Below are 22,268 nucleotides of genomic sequence, written 5' to 3' on the forward strand. Positions count from 1 at the left end.
ATCAAGGAAGATATCCAATATCAACTTTATGTGCTCACATACATGTGAATATGCACACACACATGCATACTCCCAAACACATGTGAAAATGAAAGCAATGAAATAAAAATGTAAAAATTACACTTTTCTGAAATGTATGGATGAAATCATAGTACAAAGTCTAGGAAATATTCCTCTTAAATGATATGATTGTTTAAAATAATCACAATGTTACACAGTTGTAACAGCTCTGTAAATTAACCCACAAACGCTTGCTTTTAGAGGAGGAAAAGGCAGAATGTGCTTCCGGTGGGTCCTGCAGGTTATTTGTTCCTTTAGGGTGGTTTCCATGCAGTCTTCAGAAGACTGCATGGGAGTTGAGTCTGAGAATATCTATGCAAATGTTAGTTTCTCTTATCTACTTTGTTTAACCTTTGATTTTAGTTATATTTCATAGCAGACAAAACAACACACACATCAGTATTTCTGTAATAGTAGTCACTTTGGAGATGGCTGTTCTATATATTTTATGGATGTCTACTTTTTATATTTTCATAATGTGCGTAGGCTAAAAGAAATGTTCAGTTCCCTAAAATAAAGGGCTTATTTTATTTTGCCCTTTAAATAATGAAAATTCCCAGTGTATTTACAAGTTTTCTAATCTAGTGTTAATACTAAATTTGATAACTGCTAAATTGTAACTTTATTCTTATTTTTCAGAAAATGCCGGTTTGAAAATATTTCTAGCAACTTAAAAACAACCCAAAGTCAGATTTTAAAGTACTGTCTTTATTCAGGCATCTTCCCATCCCCAACCCCTGTAAACAAAACTAACTCAAGCCCACTATAGTATATATTCTTTTCCACCTTTAAAAGGTAAAGTACAAATAGATGAACTCCCTTTGCAGACTCTGAGTTTATTTAGAGGAATAAAACCAAGAGCACTGATCTAGACTGACCGTGACTGTCAGATCCTCTCAGACCGAGGACAGTCTGACAGGGCTGAGGACGACTGTTCGCAGTTGAGAGTTATGACACCCCAGTGGCCTCCAATCCAGTTTCTGTCTTTGAGAAGCTTTAGTGGAAATGTATGCCTATATATCTCAGGTATTCTTTGAGATGCCTTTGATTGTTCTAAGATTTAAAGTGTGAGTAATGGCACCTGTGGGTTATTATGAACTGTGCAGAAGTTCCAGCTCTGGTAATCTTATCCTTTGCACTTTCTCTCCCAATTTATGCACATCTCGCCCTGTGGCCGTACACACTATCATGTTAGGAAACAGACCTATGCAAAACTCAATTTACTAGAAATTAACTTTATATTTATGTTGTAACTTATTTTTAGGAGGAATGTTTAATAAGAATGTAGCTTAAAATATGTATCTTAACTTTATATAGTCTCAAATCTGAGAGATCTTATTGTTGTATTTTAGGTATCTAAACTTCTGAATTCTGGCGTGTATTTAATACACAAAGAACTGATAACATTATTACAAGATGAATCGCTGGAGGTAATATATGTTCCCACCCTGGTGTTTACTTCTTTTGTGGTGAGCCAGACTCTATCAGTGCTTGTGTCACTACATCACTGGGAAGGTCTTGGAAATTAGAACTTCCAGGACATCTGCTTTTAAAATGGAAGTGTGTGTTGTTTATTAAGGAAGATTAGGAAGTGCTAACAAGTAGACAAGAGAGGACCTTTAATTAAATCACTGTTGACATTTTGTCACATTTTTCTCTTACTAGGTGTTGCTTTTTTTCTGTTCACACTTGTAATCATAACACATTTTGGATTTTTGCTCAGTATTGTTTCAGGAGTATTTACCTTGTACATAGACTCATGAAGATACTGAAATTCTTCCATCTGGTGCTGTTTGGCACATTTTATTCACCAAAATGACCATTAGCCTGAGAGGACTTAGCTCATCACATGATACTTGAGGGTGCCACCTGATGTGATAGTTTTGAGGATATTAGTCTTCTCCAGTTTAGACAAGTAGATGCCACAATTTTGTTTTCATAGAAATATACCTAATATTGCTTGGTCAAAAATATTTCTGTATATAAATTGAAGTGTGGAGTTAACTAATTTAGAAAACAGATAATAACTGGGCCTTCTGGGGAATAACAATAACCATTATAAACGTAATCAATATCTCTTTAAGGTACTAGATGCTCTTATAAATCACCTCCCGGAAATCTTGGAACTTATGTCTATTGGTGGAGAAAGCAGTATTCAAGAAAATAAGGTAAATCTCATTTTTCAGAAAAGATACAAGTCTGTGTTCTTATTGTACAGGGTGACTGCGAGGAAACGGTGAATGTGTGAGAAGCATCAAAATAGTACTTGCTGTTGTGCTGGCCAGTGTCAGCCTTCTGTGCATTTGTCAGGACCCAGGAATGGCAGGTAGTGCATTCAAAGCTGGCTTTAAAATTTACACAAGGGGTCTAGAGAGATGGTTTAGCAGCTAAGAGCTCCACTGCTCTTGTAAAGGCCTGGCTTCCATGCCAGCATCCTTATTGGGCACCTGATGGTCACAGGTAACTAAGTCCTGTTTCCAGAGGAATCTAATGCCCTCTTACAGCCTCCTTTGGCACTGCATTCAAGTGTACCATCCCCCATCACCACACACATGCACATAATTAAAATATAAAAATAAATGTATATAAGCGAGTTTGTGTGAGTGTTATGCTGTAGAAAGGAAGCACAGGTTACTTTCATAGCTCTGAGCCATATTTGGAAGCATTACTGTGAGACACAATTATTTTGAAATGTCTCAAGCTCTCAGTTTTTATCCTGTTATTAAGGAATTTGAAGGCCCAAAAGCCATAGGCACCCACACACCTGCATTTCCACAGATGGTGAAACAATGTAAGAACAAAATCTTCCAAGTTACCAACTCCTTTCCCCTCAGGCTATTTCCTGTGCTTCTGCTATATGGGTGACACACTGAAGCGGGTAGAGTGTTTGAAAACTTCTAAAGAAAGGCCCTTTTCAAAAACATTAAGCTTACTGGTTATTTACAATAAATTAGCGACTAAATTAAATAGCACTTGCTGCACAGCTATGTCTATGCCTGTGAAAGCTGCCAGCATAAACTGCCCTCTGCAGCTACTATGTAGTGGTTCCACCTACCACACAATTCTTATTATTGCCCTTGGAATTTATATTCATATTTTCAGTATTAATGTTTATTATAAGCATAACAAGTGGGAAAAAGGGTAGGAATTTAGAAGGAAAAAACCTGCCCAGAGTAAGGGTTTTTGCACTAGTTAGTATAGTGGCCTTGGTAAACAACCAAGGGAGAATAACAAGCCATGCTCTAGAGATTTCATTTCCTGGTGTCATAAATTTTACTGAAGAATTTTTAAAATATTTGTTTCTGTCTGGTAACTACCTCCCAGTGACTTCTGAGATGGCTTCTGTATGTTTACATTGTAGGCTGCAGTTTTGAATTTAGTCACCCTCACCCTTCTATTGCTTTCCAGTTGTCTTCTCTGCCTGATTTGATTCCTGCACTCACGGCTGCTGAGCAGCGAGCTGCATCCTCTCTGAAGTGGAGGACCCATGAGAAGCTGCTGCAGAAATATGCCTGTCTGCCTCACATCATATCAAGCGACCAGATTTATTACCGTTTCTTACAAAGAATGTTCACCATCATGATGACAAATGTGAGCTCTGAATTTCTCCTGATGGTTTTGAACTTGGGGATAATTTTGTCATTACCAAATTCTTTACCTGTTCAAGATATATGAACCTTATTTCCTATCAGCTTGGAAGGGCAGCATCTCCACAGGTCCCTGAGGAGGGGAGTCAAGTCTCCTCTGCTTCTCTGATATACTCTTTGCTCTTCCACCATTAGCTGCAGGGAGGTATGAACAGAACTCCATTTACACATACTCTTTGTCCACTACCAGAGGAGTGTGGTTAGACTCACCTCACTCTTTTGTGTTGTTTTCAGAAGCAGTGCATGGTAGCCCAATCTGTCCTCAAATTTATTACATAAATGAAGATGACATTTATCCTCCTGCCTCTATCTCTCAAATGCTGGCCATAAGTGTGTGGCACCATACTTAGTTTATGTGGTGATGGGGACTGAACTCAGGGTGTACCTTAGACTTGTTAACAGTACTTCTGGAGCGAAAGGTTGACAGGACTCAGTAATGTCACTGCAGAAGAACCTCTGCTTTGCTCTTTCTTCTGAATGTACCCACAATGTCAGCATCTCACATCTGCCAGGCCTTTATTCTCAAAACTCCCCAGCAGTCCCTGTTAGTGTGTCTTTTATAGGGCCTAAGTACAGTTGCACTGAAAGTATGGATGCCTTAGTGTAGATAGCCCATTCAAGTGAAGGTAGTAACAACTTGAAAACAGCTATGTGAGAACCTCATTGTCCACCTTTTACAACACTTCCAGGAAGGATGTTTAGCCTGTAATCCACTGTGCAGGCACGATGGCATCCTAAAAACAGTTTTGAAAGTTGTTTTTATTTTTTTATTTTTGAAAGATCTGCAACTTCTGGGGATGTAGCTTAACAACAGGGCATTTGAATCGTGCATAAGGTCATAGGCTCAATCTCCTGTAACAGGGCAAAAAACAAACAAACAAAAGCTTACGTATGTTTCTACTTTACAATCTGAACTGAAGTATCTTAACTTTTTATTTCATAAAAGGGAAATGAGGAATCCAAGAATCATCTACAAAATTCTAAATCAGTTTTAGTTTCAAAGATTTAGAAAGGAGAAAAATATTACTGATATTACCAACTTAAAAAAATAAGAAGCACAGTATATTACCTACCACCTAACAAGTTCATCACACATAGCAATGGAAATCTGAGGAATTGAAGGTTGTGCTATAGATATAATAATCTTAAAAAATGATTTGTTAAGAATAACTTCTACAACTTTTATATTTACTGTGTGTGCATGTGAATATGTGTAAGGGCACACAGATACCATGACAATTTATGGAAGCTGTTCTTATCATTGATTTCTGTCCCAAAATGAATATTTGCCTTACATTATAAGATATATTACATGAAGCATAAACTGAGCATATTTTCATATGTCTTGAATATATGGATTTGAAAGTTTGTCATATTAAACCAAATGAAAGAAGAGAGGAACAGGCTTTTATTTAGTTCACTGTCTGAAATCCATTTAAGCCCTATTATATTTCTGCTTATGTGCAGTTCTTAAATTTTCAGTTCTAAACCACAGCAAATACTGTCCTTTTGTATCCAACAGTTAACAATATCACATAGCATAGTGTCCAGTATAACGGACACTTGTGTAGATGGAAAAGGGCACAATCAGCACTGACTCTACACTACACAGCTGTGGTTACCTGTCAGAGATTACCACTATATAGTAGTCTGGGTGTTAGGTGAAGAAATATTATAATATTGATAAGTATGTCAGGATGGTGAACATGAATTTACAACGGAAACAGTATACTTGGGTTACAGATTTTTCTTAAAGGTATTGGATTTTTCCCTCCAATTTCCAGTAAAGTTTACTGGTTGAATTCATTTAGAATCAAGGTTCTGTACAGTGGTGTAATAAAAATCTTAAGGACAGAGAGTTTGGAATACTGGTTATAACATGGAGTCCTGCTAGTTGGGGTTTCTGTCCTGCCCAGTTCCCACAGTCTTTAGGTTCCAAAGAAGATCACACAGAGAGTCTACACTAATGATAAACTGATTGGCCCATTAGCTTAGGCTTCTTATTAACTCATAACTTATATTAACCCATTATTCTTATCTATGTTAGCCACATGACTCAGTACCTTTTTCATCGGGGCAGGTCACATCCTGCTTCTTCGGTGTGTGGACAGGACTGTGGGAAGAACTTCCTTCTTCCCAGAACACTCCTGTTCTCATTGCCCTGCTTCAACTTCCTGTCTGGTTGTCCCACCTATACTTCCTGGCTACTGGCCAATCAGTGTATTTAAAACATAATTGACCGACTACAGAATTGTCCCACACCAACTGGTGATGCTACCTGTCAGCTGGCTGGGTCCTTTTGCTCTGTCTGGTGGCACTCTCTAATATTAACACCCTTGTGGAGTGTTTTGGAACCTTTACCTCCACACTGACACATGTTACAGCTTTTGTGTAGGCATCGGAAATTGAGCTTCCTTAGCCCTGAACAGTGAATAGCATTGCACCTCCTGGGCTTAGATATTTAGTCTCCAGCCGTAGATAAGATACCATCACCCAAATTCTTCAGCAATGTACTTGAACATGGGCTCTCTAAATTTCTGCTTTAGAAGTGGCACGGTTTGGGTTATGTAATTGGCACATGGCATACTCCTGGAAATGTTTGTTGCATGTGTAGAAATAATAATCTGTTGACCAAAAGGACTGGTGGCTGAGGAACATGTCATTTAAGATGAGCTGGCAGGGAAATGATAGTTAAACATGGGTAATTTGGATGTGACTCTGCAACTGAATTAGCTTGTGATAGGACATTTTATTTCCCTGAGTGACATTAGCCTTAGGTAACAGAGATCTCCCAGAAGGGTGTGAGCCCAGAGTCTGAAAGATAGTGAACACTTTTCATTTAGCCAATAACTAATTGATTTGGTGGGGACTAGTTGAGGACGTATCTTAGGGTAGTGTAATTGTCTTTCCTATTTTATTTCTTTAAGAATGTCTTACCTGTCCAAAGAGCAGCTGCACGAACTCTATGTGTTTTTCTACGCTATAATCGTAAACAAGAGCAGAGGCATGAAGTCATTCAAAAATTAATTGAACGTAAGTAATCATTTTGGAAAAAAGTTACTGAAGTAGTTGACCTTAATTATATCTACAATGTATTACATATCATTTTTCAAAGATAAAGCAGGTGAATATCTGATTGTGCTTTTAATGGAATTTTATAGGTTAATTTATCTTGGAAATCTTTGTCATGATCAAAATTTTCATAGATGAAAGTAGTATTTAATCAGAGCCCTCTTTTGTAAATTCCAACACTTAAGAAATTTAAATACATAAATGTATGTTGAAAGGCTAATTTCTACCTTAATGAAATAGCATTTGCAACTAAAGCACAAATAGAATATTTTTTTTACATCTAGTAATTTACTTTATAATGCTGTTTTAAATATTAATTGAATGAACCAAATATGGGCTTATAATTCTCTCTTGAATGGTGTTGACAGTACATATTAATGTTAATAGTGAGTTGTGATGATTTGACTATTTAGAAATTAGGTTAACACATGCAAATTTATTGTGATTTGTTAAAGGATAAACATCATAGCAAAAATCTTTAAGTTGTTAATTCTGGTAGCAAATATATACATTTGTTTAGTGAGCTATTTAATCATTGAACACTTGGCTATAATTATGCTTAAATATTTTTTAATAAAACTATTATCCAGTACAGACAAGGAAGAGGACTTCCTGACTATTAGAATTCACCATATTAATCATGAATCACCACTTTTTTTTTCAAGACAGGGTTTCTCTGTAGTTTTTGGTGCCTGTCCTGGAACTAGCTCTTGTAGACCAGGCTGGCCTCGAACTCACAGAGATCCGCCTGCCTCTGCCTCCTGAGTGCTGGGATTAAAAGGCGTGCGCCACCACCGCCCGGCTATGAATCACCACTTTTCAGGGGGAAAATACTTCCATAAAATTCTACTTAAGGAAAACTGTGCTCAGTATTTTTGTTTGTTTGTTTTGCTCAGTATTTTGATTTTTCATTTTATGGCCTGTTTTAATTCTGTTTTCATTTTACATTGGTAGGGACTTAAATTTAGGATAAGTCTCATTTTAAAGATTATGTTTGGTTTTAAGTATTAAGAACTTTGCCTTTACACAGTTATGTGAAAATGAGGAGATTATGCTTTAAAAACTGACCTAAACCATTGTCAGTAATTGTGTTTACGTATGATTTTATCCATGTCAGACACTTTTACGAAACAAAGAGAGGACAATTAGTTTAGTTTGGAGAGACTTGGAGGGTTTGAAGATCGCATTTGAATTGTTTTAAATGTGTACATTCGCAAATAATGAAAGTTTAACTTCTTCCTTTCCAATTCGAATCCCCTTGATCCCCTTATGTTGTCTTATTGCTATTGCTAAAACTTCAAGCACTATATTGAAGAGGTATGGAGAGAGTGGACAGCCTTGTCGTGTTCCTGAATTTAGTGGGATGGCTTTGCGTTTCTCTCCGTTTAGTTTGATGTTAGCTGTCGGATTGCTGTAAATAGCTTTTATTATATTTAGGTATGACCCTTGTATCCCTAATCTCTCCAAGACTTTTATCATAAAGGGATGTTGAATTTTGTCAAAAGCTTTTTCAGCATCTAATGAAATGATCATATGGTTTTTTTCTTTCAGTTTATTTATATGGTGGATTACATTAATAGATTTTCGTATGTTGAACCAGCCCTGCATCTCTGGGATAAAGCCTACTTGATCATAATGGATAATTTTTCTAATGTGTTCTTGGATTCGGTTTGCCAGTATTTTGTTGAGGATTTTTGCGTCGATGTTCATGAGTGAGATTGGCCTGTAATTCTCTTTCTTGGTTGAGTCTTTGTGTGGTTTTGGTATCGGAGTGACTGTAGCTTCATAAAAGGAATTTGGCAATGACTCTTCTGCTTCTATATTGTGAAATACATTAAGGAGTATAGGTATTAGGTCTTCTTGGAAGTTCTGGTAGAATTCCGCATTGAAACCATCAGGTCCTGGGCTTTTTTTGGTAGGGAGGTTTTTGATAACAGCTTCTAGTTCTTCGCGACTAACAGGTCTATTTAGGTTGTTCACCTGGTCCTGGTTTAACTTTGGTATATGGTATTTATCTAAGAACGTGTCCATTTCTTTTACATTTTCCAGTTTTGTGCCATATAGGCCTTTGTAGTAAGATCTAATGATTCTTTGAATTTCCTCTGTGTCTGTGGTTATGTCCCCCTTTTCATTTCGGATCTTATTAATTTGCATATTCACTCTCTGGCGTTTTATTAGTTTGGATAGGGGTTTATCAATCTTGTTGATTTTCTCCAGGAACCAGCTTTTTGTTTCATTGATTCTTTGGATTGTTTTCTGTTTTTCTATTTTGTTGATTTCAGCCCTCAGTTTGATTATTTCCAGTCTTCTACTCCTCCTAGGTGAGTCTGCTTCTTTTTTTTCTAGAGCTTTCAGGTGGGCTGTTAAGTCTCCAATGTGTGCCTTCTCTGTTTTCTTTAAGTGGGCACTTAGTGCTATGAACTTTCCTCTTAGGACTGCTTTCATAGTTTCCCATAAGTTTGAATATGTTGTTTCTTTATTTTCATTGAATTCAAGGAAGACTTTAATTTCTTTCTTTATTTCTTCCTTGATCCAGGTTGGTTCAGTAGTTGACTGTTCAATTTCCACGAGTTTGTAGGCTTTCTGGGGGTAGCATTGTTGTTGAATTCTAACTTTAATCCATGATGATCTGATAAGACACAGGAGGTTATGGATATTTTTTCACTCAGATTGCTTTCCAGGTCTAAGACACTATCAATAAGACAGGGTACTCAGCATATAGGCAATGGTCAAACATAGTAACGCTAGACATCCAGTCATCACAGTCCATCAGTGCTTACTGGGGTTTATTCAGTGTTAATAAAATCCTTTCCTAGTTTTTGGTGTGTAAATATTCTAGTCTACAAACCTAGAGTATACAATGACTATTTTTTCTTATCTATTATATTTGTTAAATAAGTTACAGGTATAACGAAACTTTGCATACATTTTTATATTTAGCTTTATAATATTTAATTTCATGTAGGGAAAATTAAGTTATGATATTTTGTTGTTTGTAGAGTTGGGCCAAGGAAAGAGTTATTGGAATAGACTTCGGTTTTTGGATACCTGTGAATTTATCATAGAGATCTTTTCCAAATCATTTTTCTGCAAATATTTCTTTCTACCTGTTATTGAACTAACCCATGACCCAGTAGCGAATGTGAGGTATGTATCACTCTGCAAGGTTTGAAAATATTGCGTTTATCATATGTCCTTTGTGGCAAATGTTTGAAAACTTTCTTAATTAAGTCAAGTAAGGAATTGATGCTTACTTTCAGAGTCTTAGTAGTTGTTTTTGAAGATTGACTTAACAGCCACACATTTATGGGATCCTGCATGGATAATATATGGATATATAGCAATAAAAATCAGGCTAGTTAGCATTTTTCTTTTCCTTAAATATTTGTCATTTTTATTTGCTCAGAGCCTTCAGACTGGTCTTTGTTTATTTATAAAATATGTAATGAGTTGCTATGAACTATAGATATCCACTATATTGCAAAGGCTTCAAGATATTCCTTGTATATTAACTGAAGTTTTACATTCTTTGCGCCTCCTTCCAGCCTTCCTTCCTCCTACCCGTCTACTTGCTGATGACCACCATTCCACTATTCACCTTTTTAGCTTCCACATCTACGGAATCTAAGGAGCAACATACAGTACTCTGTGTTTACTTTATTTTAATTTATGTACACCTTCCTGAGCCCTTTGTGTTGTAGTAGTGTTTCATTCTTTGTTAGAATTGTACTTATATACCATATTTTCTTTACCAGTTGGTGGATAGCTCAGTTGGCTTCATAGCCTGGTTAGTAATAGTCTTGGGATAACAATCTCAGTCTCTTAATTGATGGCATTACCTTTTGTCTTACTGAATTGAGCAAGCACAAATCAAAGCCAGCCTGCCAGTCTGGCTGAGTAACTATTATTAATATGATAAGATCCTTAAAAAGTATTTCTTACTAAAAGCTATAGTCCTTATTTTCAAGAACTTTGTTATCTTGTGGCCCATGAATCAAAATGTTTTCTAGATATGCTTTGGGTAATAAATTGTGTGCTTCTCTACATAAATGTTTCAATATTTAATTTACTGCATTTAGACACCATTAAGGCTAGGAAAATCCTATATTGGTATCTCAAGGACCCTTCTCCCCAGTGACCAGAGTGAAGTCATTTCTCCAGGGGGGACTTGAGGGTTATTAGTTACAATGTCCCCAGTATCTGTGCTGAGCAGTGGCTGGGATGGAGACAGTTGGTGTATAGTATTGAGAATCCCAGAGAAGAGCTTCTTCACTTTTCATATGCGCAGAAGCAAGGGCTACTGTGTAGAAAAAGCTCTCAGCTAAGCATATGCCAAAACACCATCCTGGAAACCCTGCAGTGGCACTTAGCTGCCTCAAGATTTGCAAAAAGAAATACAGAGCATTGACCTGGAGAACACACGATGAACAAATGAATCTAGCAGCTTTAAGATAGACAACTGCCCAGCTTCTGTCCCCAGAACTAGCCTAAAAAGAAGGAAAGGTGGAGTTTAACAAAGCAGAACATCTCATTGACAACCTTCTCCTGGGAAGGCTTTCTTCAGTCTCTTGGATCTCTGCTCACCTCCCTGGCAATCCTTAGCCTCCTTGTTTCTTCTTAGTGGATCTAGACAATGGTAGAGCCTTAGCATGTTTCCCATTTCTCTTCTTCCCTCACTGCCTGTATTATGTTAACGATCTCTCCATTCCCTTGCCTAAACTATCATTTTTATGCATTCCTGACTTTATCTTTTGCAAGGACATCCACCTGGACTCCAGGCTTACTGAGCTAGCTGCAGATTTATAATTCCCATAGAATATCTAATGGGCATCCCAGACTTTATCTGTCTAGCATTCAGTGCTGGTTCTGCTTTGTCTGCATCTCTTCCTGCTGCAGTGTTCTGCATCTCAATAAGCAACTGGTTCAACTTCCCACTGCCCAGGCCTAAAACCTAAACCCCTTTCTCTCCATCTTCCCATCTGCAAGTCCCTGTGGCCACTCTGCGGCTCACAAAAGACATGCAGAGAGCAAGCTTCTCTGGGTACCTCTACTGCTCCTTGCCCAAAGCACCATTAGCTCTTGCTTGGGGTTTTCTCCATTGCTTCTCTTTCCTCCTTAACCACTTACAATCTAATCTCAAAACAGCAGATGATAATTAGGAAAATTAAGTTAGATCACTATACTCCTCCGCTCATAGCCTCCAGTGCTTCTCATTGCATTTGAAATAGAAGCCAGGCTCTACAGTTTCCCGCAGAGCCCTGCATGAGCTGGCCCCTTGTCACCACTCAGGTCTCCTACTAAGCTCATCTTTGCTATATTCTTTCTCGAGGCTAGTTTACTAATTCAGAGTATCACTAGGCAAGCCTTCCTTCTTGGCCATAATGCTTTTCCAGACACTTGTGAGAGACTTGCTACCTGTTTTTCTAGATCTTTCCTTAAATACATATTTTCAGTGAAAACATTACTACTCCAACACTGCCTTTCTGACTGACTCACCACTTTCTGGCAGACATTTTCTTTATAAGCATTCTATTTTTCATGCCTCATACCAGAATGTAAATTCTTGAAAAACAGAGGATTTTATTGGTTTGGTTCAATTTTGTGTCTTGGTACCCACAATAATGAATGCCTTATAAAATAGTAGGCACTCCACACATGCATGGACAATTGAACTCTGAGATTTTCTAAAGATTAAACTTTTTCTGTGGCACATTCCTATTACTGTTAGTTATTATTAAGCTCACTCTAAATGCAGAATGAAACTTTGCTACATGCTGCCCAAAGTGAAATCAGCTCTGAAGATTCCTGCAGACATGCATCTTCTTCAGCAGTTAGAAATGTGTGTGAGAAAACTCCTGTGTCAAGAAAAAGATAAAGATGTCCTGGCTATTGTGAAAAAAGTAAGTGTCTCTCCTGCTTAGAAAGCATGTGTCTTGCAGTATGGCAGTGTTAACTTCAGCTTCCCTACCTTAACTTGATAGGATAATAATCTATGGTAAGAATTAATACATGGTAGGTGTGTTTGCTGCTGCTGGCTATACCAGTTCCTTTGAAGGGTGTTTCTAAAGGTAATCACTTTTGTTACTAGCAGTAAGAGTTCCTTGTGGGAGAGCTGAGCGCCTGTGAGGTGTCTCTGAGCCTGGCTCAAATGATGACCTATACCTCATTCACTAGATTTTATCTATTATTGTTCTCAATTCAGGAAGTCATTTTTTTCTAGAAGAGTGTGGGAAGAACCCTCAGAGTGAATCCAGTGGTCTGTTTGGCCTTGTAAAGGCATTAGAGCTAGAAACTGGCTGCTTGAGAACATGCTAATAGGTGGTGAAGATCTGATATCACCCAATCACATCTCTTTCCAAAATTTATGCCATATGATTTTGCTCTAGCATGAGGATTTGTTATGTGAATTGTTTGAAAATGTTGAAACACTAAGATAGTAAAACATTTGGGTTAGTAAGTTCAAACATTAAAATGCTTCAGCGTTCAAAAACTGAACTTAATATGTAACTGACACTGTTAGAAGATCAATAAAAAGATTATGAATGGGTGTGACTTTGGAACACAGTTTTTGAAGACTTATTGGTGGTTACAGATTAGCATAGTGTAAGCTCTTCTCTTTGAATATCCCCGGAGAAAGAGTTTCTTTCGGAAATACTTATTGATTGCATTTCATTACTGTTGGATCAACTGTAATTTCTAAAAACTTTTCTTGTAGACAGTATTAGAGTTGGACAGAATGGAAATGTCTATGGATATGGTGAGTACATTCTACACTTATAGTAAAGAGATACTTAGAGTCAGCAAGATGTTGGCACAAATGATTAACAATGCCATTTTAAATTTTAAACAGTTTCAGAAAAAAAATTATGAGAAAGATTTATTGGATCAAGAGAAAGAAAGAGAAGAACTACTGTTTTTGGAAATGGTATGTTGTCCCATGCACGCTTTTTTCTGACTAGCTTTAGATGGGCTTTGATAGTATACCTAAAACTAATTTATTTCAGTTTTGCAAATTTCCTGAAAGACTGAAGAAAAGTCTTCATTTTCTAAGGTTTTATCTGTTATAAATTGGAAGAAAAATTATAGTTGAGAGTGTTTAGGAAAATGAGTTTCTTAAGTGAAACTAGTGGGTATACAACCACATGTTTTCAGTCTCAGTTGAGACATTCCCACCTACCCCTGGCAATCCATTCTCAAAACTCATTGAGTAAGTCTCTACCACTATGGTGATCATATTTTCTAGAACTCATGTGGCTTTAAATGTCCCTGATGCCAAAGATACAAACTAGTGATTTCTTTATAGGCCATCCTATCTTTTTTTTACAACTTTTACATCAAAATTACTTTTTTTTATTGAGCTTTACATCTTTCCCTGTTTCCCCTCCCTGCCTCTCCCCACTCCCCTTTAGCCATACCCCAAGGTCCCCATGCTTCCAATTTACTCAGGAGATCTTGTCTTTTTCTACTTTCTACTTCCCATGTAGATTTGATCTATGTAAGTCTCAGTGTCCTTATTGTTGTCTAAGTTCTCTGGGATTGTGGTTTGTAGGCTGGCTTTCTTTGCTTTATGTTTAAAAACCACCTAAGAGTGAGTACATATAATTGTCTTTCTGTGTCTGGGTTACCTCACTCAAAATAATGTTTTCTAACTCCATTTTCCTGCAAAATTCAAGATATTGTTTTTTTTTCTGCTGTGTAGTACTCCATTGTGTAAATGTACCACATTTTCCTTATCTATTCTTCGGACAAGGGGCATTTAGGTTGTTTCCAGCTTCTGTCTATAAAGAACAAAGCTGCTATGAACATAGTTGAGCACATGTCCTTATGGCACAATTGAGCATCCTTTGGATATATACCCAAAAGTGGTATTACTGGGTCTTGAGGAAGGTTGTTTCCTAATTTTCTGAGAAATAGCCACACTGACATCCAAAGGGATTGTACCATCTTGCATTCCCACCAGCAATGCAGAAGTGTTCCCTTTTCCCCACAACCTCTCCAGCATAAGTTGTCATCAGTGTTTTTGATCTTGGCCATTGTTACAGGTGTAAGATGGAATCTCAGAGTTGATTTGATTTGCATTTCTCTGGTGACTAAGGATGTTGAACATTTCCTTAAGTGTCTTTCAGCCATTTAGATTCCTCTGTTGAGAGTTCTCTGTTTAGGTCTGTACTCCACTTTTTTTTTATTGGATTATGTGTTCTTTTGGTGACCAATTTCTTGAGTTCTTTGTATATTTTGGAGATCAGACCTCTGTCTGATGTGGGGTTAATGAAGATCTTTTTCCATTCTGTAGGCTGTCGTTTTTGTCTTGTTGACCATGTCCTTTGTTTTACAGAAGCTTTTCAGTTTAGGAGGTCCAATTTATTAATTGTTTCTCTCAGTGTCTGTGCTGCTGGGGTTATATTTAGGAAGTGGTCTCCAGTGCCAATTCATTCAAGTGTATTTCCCACTTTCTCTTCTCTAAGGTTCAGTGTGGCTGGCTTTATGTTGAGATCTTTGATCCATTTGGACATAAGTTTTGTGTATGGTGATAGACATGTGTCTATTTTCATTCTTCTACATGTTGATATCCAGTTATGCCAGCGCCACTTGTTAAATATGCTTTCTTTTTTTTCCATTTGGTATTTTTTACTTCTTTGTCAAAAATCAGGTGTTCGAAGATGTATGGATTGATATCCAGGTCTTCTGTTTGGTTCCATTGGTCCTCCTGTCTGTTCCTATGCCAATACTAGGCTGTTTTCAGTACTATAGCTCTATAGTAGAGTTTGAAGTCAGGGATTGTGATGTCTCCAGATGATCTTTTATTGTACATAATTTTTTTTTTTTTGCTTTTCCATATGAAGTTGAGTACCATTCTTTCGACATCTTTGAAGAATTTTGCTGGGATTTTGATGGGCATTATGTTGAATCTGTAGATTGCTTTGGGTAAGATTGCCATTTTTACCATGTTAATTCAGGAGCATAGGGGATTTTTCCACTTTTTGGCTTCTTCTTCAATTTCTTTCTTCAAAGATTTAAAGACCTTTTCATACAAGTCTTCCACTTGTTTGGTTATAGTTACTTTGAGATATTTTATGCTATTTGAGTCTATTGTGAAGGGTGTTGATTCTCTGATTCCTTCCCCAGCCCTTTTATCATCTGTGTACAGGAAGGCTACTTTTTTTTTGAGTTAATCTTGTATCCTGCTATATTACTGAAAGTATTTATGAGTTGTAGAAGTTCCTTGGTAGAATTTTGGGGGTCGCTTATATAAACTATCATATCATCAGCAAAAAGTGAGAGTTTTACTTCTTTTCCAATTTGTATCCCCCTGATCTCCCTTTGGTGTCTTATTGCTCTAGCTTGGACTTCAAGAACTATATTGAATAGATATGGAGAGAGTGAACAACCTTGTCTTGTTCCTGATTTCAGTGGGATCGCTGGGAGTTTCTCTCCATTTAGTTTGATGTTGGCTGTTGGCTTGCTGTATATTGCCTTTATTATGTTTAGGTATGTTCCTTGTATCCCTGCTCTCTCCAAGACTTTTATCATGAAGGGATGTTGTATTTTGTCGAAAGCTTTTTGAGCATCTAATGGGATGATCATGTGGTTTTTATTTTTCAGCTTGTTTATATGGTGGATTATGTTGACAGATTTTTGTATATTGAACCATCCCTGCATCTGTGGGATGAAGTCAACTTGATCATGGTGGATGATGGTTCTGATGTGTTCTTGGATTCGATTTGCCAGTATTTTATTTAGTATTTTTGCACCAATGTTCATAAGTGAGATTGGTCTGTAATTCTCTTTCTTAGTAGTATCTTTCTGTAGTTTGGGTATCAGGGTAATTGTAGCCTCATAAAAAGAGTTTGGCAATGTTCCTTCTGTTTCTATTGTGTGGAATAATTTGAGGAGTATTGGTATTGGTTCTTCTTTGAAAGTCTTGTAGAATTCTGAGCTGAAAACATCTGGTCCTGGGCTTTTTTTAGTTGGGAGACTTGTGATGACTGTTTATATTTCTTCACCAGTTATAGTACTGTTTAATTTGGTTATCTGGTCTTGATTTAATTTTGGTAAGTGATGTTTATCCAGAAAGTTGTCCATTTCCTTAAGGTTTTTCAATTTTGTGGAGTACAGGTTTTCGAAATATGACCTGATGATTCTCTGTATTTCTGCCATGTGTGTTGTTATGTCCCTTTTTTCATTTCTGATTTTGTTAATTTGGATATTTTCTCTCTGCCTTTTGTTTAGTTTGGATAAAGGTTTGTCTACTTTTTGATTTTCTCAAAAAAACAACTCTTCATCTCATTGATTCTTTATACTGTTTTCTTTGTTTCTATTTTGTTGATTTCAGCTGTCACTTTAATTATTTCCTGCCGTCTAGTTCTCTTAGGTGAGTTTGCTTCTTATTGTTCTAAAGTTTTCTAATGTTCTGTTAATTCACTAGTGTGGGATTTTTCTAGCTTCTTTATGTAGGCATTTAGTGCTATGAACTTTCCTCTCAACACTGCTTTCATTGTGTCCCATCAATTTGGGTATGTTTCATGGTCATTTTCATTGAATTTTAGGAAGTATTTAATTTCTTTCCTTATTTCTTCCTTGACCCAGTGATGATTCAGGGAAGCACTGTTTAATATCCATGTGTTTGTGGGGTTTCTGGAATTAGTATTGCTGTTGACTTCTAGTTTTAGACCATGGTGTTCTGATAAGACACATGGGGGTTATTCCAATTTTTTGTATTTGTTGAGGTATGTTTTGTTACCGAGTATGTGGTCAGTTTTTGAGAAGGTATTATGAGGTGCTGAGAAGAAGGTACATTCTTTCCTGTTTGGATGGAATATTCTATAGATGTCTGTTAAGTCCATTTGAGTCACAACATCTGTTAGTTCCTTTATTTCTCTGTTCATTTTTTGTCTGATTGACCTGTCCAGTGGTGAGAGGGGAGCATTAAAGTTTCTCACTATTAGTGTATAGGGTTTAATGTATGATTTAAGCTTTAGAAGTGTGTGTGTGTGTGTGTGTGTGTGTGTGTGTGTGTGCGTGTTTTCACGTATAAGGGTATCCTTGGATTTGGGGCATAGATGTTCAGTATTGAAATTTCCTCTTGATGGATTTTTTCTGTGACTAATATGAAATGTCCTTCTTTGTCTCTTTTGACTGATTTTAGCTTGAAGTCTATTTTGTTAGATATTAGGATAGCTATATCAGCTTGTTTCTTAGGTCCCTTTGATTCGTATATTTTTTTCCCAACCCTTTACTCTGAGATGATGTCTGTCTTTGAGGTTGAGATGTGTTTCTTGTATGCAGAAGAAGGATGGATTCTGTTTTTGTATCCAATCTCTTAGCCTGTGCCTTTTTATGGGTGAGTTGAGTCCGTTTACATTAAGAGATATTAGTGACCAGTGATTGCTATCTCCTGTTACTTTAGTTGTCATTGTTGGTGATGTTAATTTGTGTGTTTTCCCCTTCTTTGGGATTTGCTGCTATGAGACCATCAGTCGTGTTTTTGTTGATGTAGCCAACTTCCTTGGGTTGGAGTTTTCCTTCTAGTATTTTGTGTTGGGCTGGGTTTGTGGCTAAGTATTGGTGAAATCTAGATTTGTCATGGAATATCTTGTTTTGTCCTTCTATGGTGACTTACAGTTTTGCTGGGTATAGTAGTCTGGGCTGGCATCCGTGGTCTCTTAATGTCTACATAAGGCTTGACTAGGACCTTCTCGCTTTCATTGTCTCCACTGAGAAGTCAGGTGTAATTCTGATCGGTCTACCTTAATATGTTACTTGGCCTTTTTCCTTTGCAGCTCTTAATAGTTTTTCTTTACTCTGTATGTTTAGTGTTTTGATTATTATGTGGCAAGAGGATGTTTTATTTGGATCCAGTCTATTTGGTGTTCTGTAAGCTTCTTGTATTTTCATAGGTATATCTTTCCTTAGGTTGGGAAAGTTTTCTTCTATGATTTTGTTAAATATGTTTTCTTGCTTTTGAGTTTAACTTCTCCTTCTTCTATACCTATTATTCTTAGATTTGGTCTTTTCATGGTGTTCCATATTTCCTGGATATTTTGGGTTAAGCTCTTGTTAGATTTAATGTTTTCTTTAACTCTTTTTTTTAATATAATTTTTTTATTTTCTATTTATTTTCTTTAACTCTTAAGTCTACTTCCTCTATAGTATCTTTAGTGCTTGAGATTCTTTCTTCTATCTCTTTTATTCTGCTGTTCATGCTTGTGTTTGTGGTTCCTGATCATTTTCTCATGATTTCTGTTTCTATAATTCCCTTGGTTTGTGTTTTCTTTATTGCCTCTATTTCTCTTTTCAAGTGCTGAATAGTTTCTTTCATATGTTTGATTTCTTTTTCTTGGTTTTCTTTAAGTGATTTGCTGATATCTTTCAATTTTTTTGTTTGTCTTTTTTTCATTTATTTAAGGGAATTTCTCCTTTCCTCCTTTAGAGTTTCAAACATTATCTTGAAGTTACTTTTTAAGTCATTTTTTTTCTGTTTCATCCATAGTTGGTTGTTCAGGTCTTGCTGTTGTAGGGTCTTTTTGTTTTACTGGTGTTGTGTTGCTCTTTGCGGTGTTGCATATGTTCTTACCTTTTCTACTCATCTTTTCTTCTAATAGGTGTGGTTGGGGCTGTCTGAGATTCTGTTGAATAATCTTCTAGGTGCCAGTAAATACAAAGCTCAGATGTTTGTTCCTCATGGTACAGTCAGTGTCACAGTTCTTGTTACCCTGTTGGTTACTCCATGTTCCTAGAGATAGCTTAGCTCTCCTGTGATTTGCTCTGTTCCCTTAAAGTTTGCTGTCTCAGGTTTACTTTGGCCTTGGTTTCTGGCTTTGCCCTGTTTCTGTATATCCTGGTGTGGAACCCCTCCTGCAGAAGTCCATGGGTTGGAGTTGGACCTAGAAAGGTTTCTGACTTCGGTCTACTGCCTTGGAGGTCCTAGGCTCAGGTGTGCCCAAAATCACAAAGGACCTGCTTACTCCCTCAGAGGTCCCAGACTCATGCTCAGACACTCAGAGTTTCCTACCTATTCCCTTTGATGTCCCAGACCAATGCCTGTACCTAAAGAGGTCCTGGCTCAGACCTACTCCCTCTGAGGACCCAGACTCACACCTGGCCCCACAGATCTCTGGTTACTGCCTATTCCTTCAGAGGTCCCAAGGTCACTCATGCCCAGACTGGCAGAGGTCCTAGATCAGGCCTAGTTTCTGGGAGGTCCTAGACTCACACCCGGACCCACCGGGGTCCTGGCTTAGGTCTACTCCCCTGAAGGTCCCAGACATAAATCTGGGACCTTCAGGGGTCTCTGGCTCTGGCTCACTTGCTCAGCGGTTACTCCCCTGTAACTGTTCCAGTGGAGATCACTGACTCTGGATATGGTTGCTGACTCAATCCTGATCCACCAGTGTCCAGGGACTGGGTTTGCTTCTGGGGCTGGATTTGCTCCTGGCTTCTGCTCCTGGTGGAGCTTGTTAGCTCTCTGTCCTAGGTAGCTGGTTCAGTCCCCTTCCGGTTCTGGTGGAGGTCGCTGGCTCAATCCTGGTTCACCAGTGTCCCAGGACTAGGTTGGCTTCCGGGACTGGATTTGCTTCTGGCTTCTGCTCCCGGTGGAGCTTGTTTCCCTATCTTATTTTTGTAAGTCCATTTTGAGAACCTAAAGCAGGCTGTTCACATCATTAAGAACTCTTCTGTCACATGCACATATTGTGAAGATTTTCTTGAACTCTGCCTTCTCTTGATGTATTTAACATTCTTTGGAAAGTTTTAATTTTGATGTTCCTTTTATTCTTTAAAAAGATTTATTTTTGATTGTGTGTGTGTGTGTGTGTGTGTGTGTGTGTGTATGTATGTGGTATATGTACAGAAATGTGATTTCCCTTGAAGACCTGAAGAGGGCATCAGGCCTCCTGGAGTGTAGGTGGATATGTGCCACCCACTTGGGTTGCTAGGAACCAGACTCAGGTCCTCTGCAAAGGCCTCAAGTACTTTAGCCACTGTCTTGTTTCTCCAGCCCTAAAGTCCAACTTATTAAGCCTTTCTTTTATGATTGCTGTTTTCTTTAAGAATCCTTTGTCTTTTTGACTCCACATGTTCCTCCATGATTCTACAAATTTGAGTTTTGAATTTTACACTTAGACCTTTGCCCAATTTTAAATTAATATTTATATCTTTTGTTATTAGCTATTTTGGCTCTACTTACCAAAACTCCTTTTCCCCCACTGAAATTGCTTTACAACCTTTCACAGTAGGACCTTTGCATTTTGAAAAAAGGTTGACATCTAGTTTGTCAATTTTTATTTGTCAAAAGTGTGTTGGCATTTTAGTTAGTGTTGTGTTAACTGGAGCTAAGCTAATCTAGGGGCTGGAGATGTCACTTAGTGTTAGTGTATGCTACTTTGGAAGGCCCAGGGTTCCATTTCTAGCACCAGCAAGAGCAGAAACAAAGAAACAGAGGTTTTAGAAAAAGCATCCAGACAAATAGAACTTGGATTTTATTAACTTTTTTAGTTAGCATACAAGAGAATGGTTTTCATAATATTTTTATACATATACAGCATTGTATTTTGCTCATACTCATCTCCTTATACCTCGGGACCACAGGCAGGCAGGCATACCTCAGTCAAGTGGGGACATCTCTGCTGTAGCTATCAGGTGCTGCCTGATAATATTTGTAGTCTTTGGTTTAGTGGAAGCTAGTGTCCGCCGCTGAAGAATAATTCTCCTCTATTTTTAGTTATGTGTTGTATGTGTGAGTGCAGATGTCCTCAGAAGCCAGAGTCAGATCCCCTGGAACTTGTAGGCAGTTGTGAGTCAGCATGAGTCCTCTGTAAGAGCAGTATTTGTTCTTTCCATTGAGCTATTTCTCTAGTCCCCTAAACACACATTTCAAAAGTTTTGTCTGATAGTTAAAAAGATGTTGAAGCAAGTACAGCGGTGGGCAATGAATGCCTGTTTAAAGGACTAAAGCTAGCCCAGGTTAATTTAATTCTGTCAGCAATATTCTCTTAAAAATCACAAGCTCCACTGTGGAAATACCTGCGATCTTAAGTTTATAGTCCTCAGTTTTTCTATATATCATGCTTCAATAAGATACTTTAAATATGATGTTTGGTAGACTTCTTTTTCCTCTCAGTTTTTTGTTTTTGTTTTATTTTTGTTGTTGTTTTGTGAGACAGGGTTTCTCTTTGTAGCCTTGGCTGTTCTGGGACTTGCTCTGTAGACAAAACTGGCTTTGAATTTACAGAGATCGATTTGTCTTTACCTTCTGAGTGCTGGGATTAAAGTTGTGTGCCACCACCACCCAGTGAAGGCCTCTTAGTCTTTTTAAAGAAAAACATTTTGTGTTTGCCAAATAGGACTTGAAATGGCCATACTTAAGCATATGTTATGTTGATGAGAACCAGCGAACACCTTGTAGGAAATAAATACTCATTGTAGAGTGATGCCGAAGTCATTGTTTTACTCCCAAGAGCAATGTTCTGTGATATAAAATACCACAAATTA

General features: G+C 37.5%; 1 protein-coding gene across 1 annotated transcript in view; it reads left to right on the forward strand.

Moving 5' to 3' along the window:
* Ppp4r4 (protein phosphatase 4 regulatory subunit 4) overlaps positions 1 to 22,268 on the forward strand; it is a 97,101-nt gene that overhangs the window by 61,707 nt on the left and 13,126 nt on the right. The window contains exons 12-19 of the mRNA XM_050151537.1: positions 1,413 to 1,490; positions 2,145 to 2,228; positions 3,469 to 3,651; positions 6,635 to 6,740; positions 9,779 to 9,926; positions 12,535 to 12,679; positions 13,495 to 13,536; positions 13,630 to 13,704. Coding sequence (XP_050007494.1) covers positions 1,413 to 1,490; positions 2,145 to 2,228; positions 3,469 to 3,651; positions 6,635 to 6,740; positions 9,779 to 9,926; positions 12,535 to 12,679; positions 13,495 to 13,536; positions 13,630 to 13,704 — 861 coding nt within the window. The remainder of the gene's footprint in view (positions 1 to 1,412; positions 1,491 to 2,144; positions 2,229 to 3,468; positions 3,652 to 6,634; positions 6,741 to 9,778; positions 9,927 to 12,534; positions 12,680 to 13,494; positions 13,537 to 13,629; positions 13,705 to 22,268) is intronic.

Source organism: Alexandromys fortis, unplaced genomic scaffold, assembly GCF_014885135.2.
Source record: "Alexandromys fortis isolate MF-2015 unplaced genomic scaffold, M_Fortis_MF-2015_v1.1 scaffold_63, whole genome shotgun sequence".
NCBI classification, from domain to species: domain Eukaryota; kingdom Metazoa; phylum Chordata; class Mammalia; order Rodentia; family Cricetidae; genus Alexandromys; species Alexandromys fortis.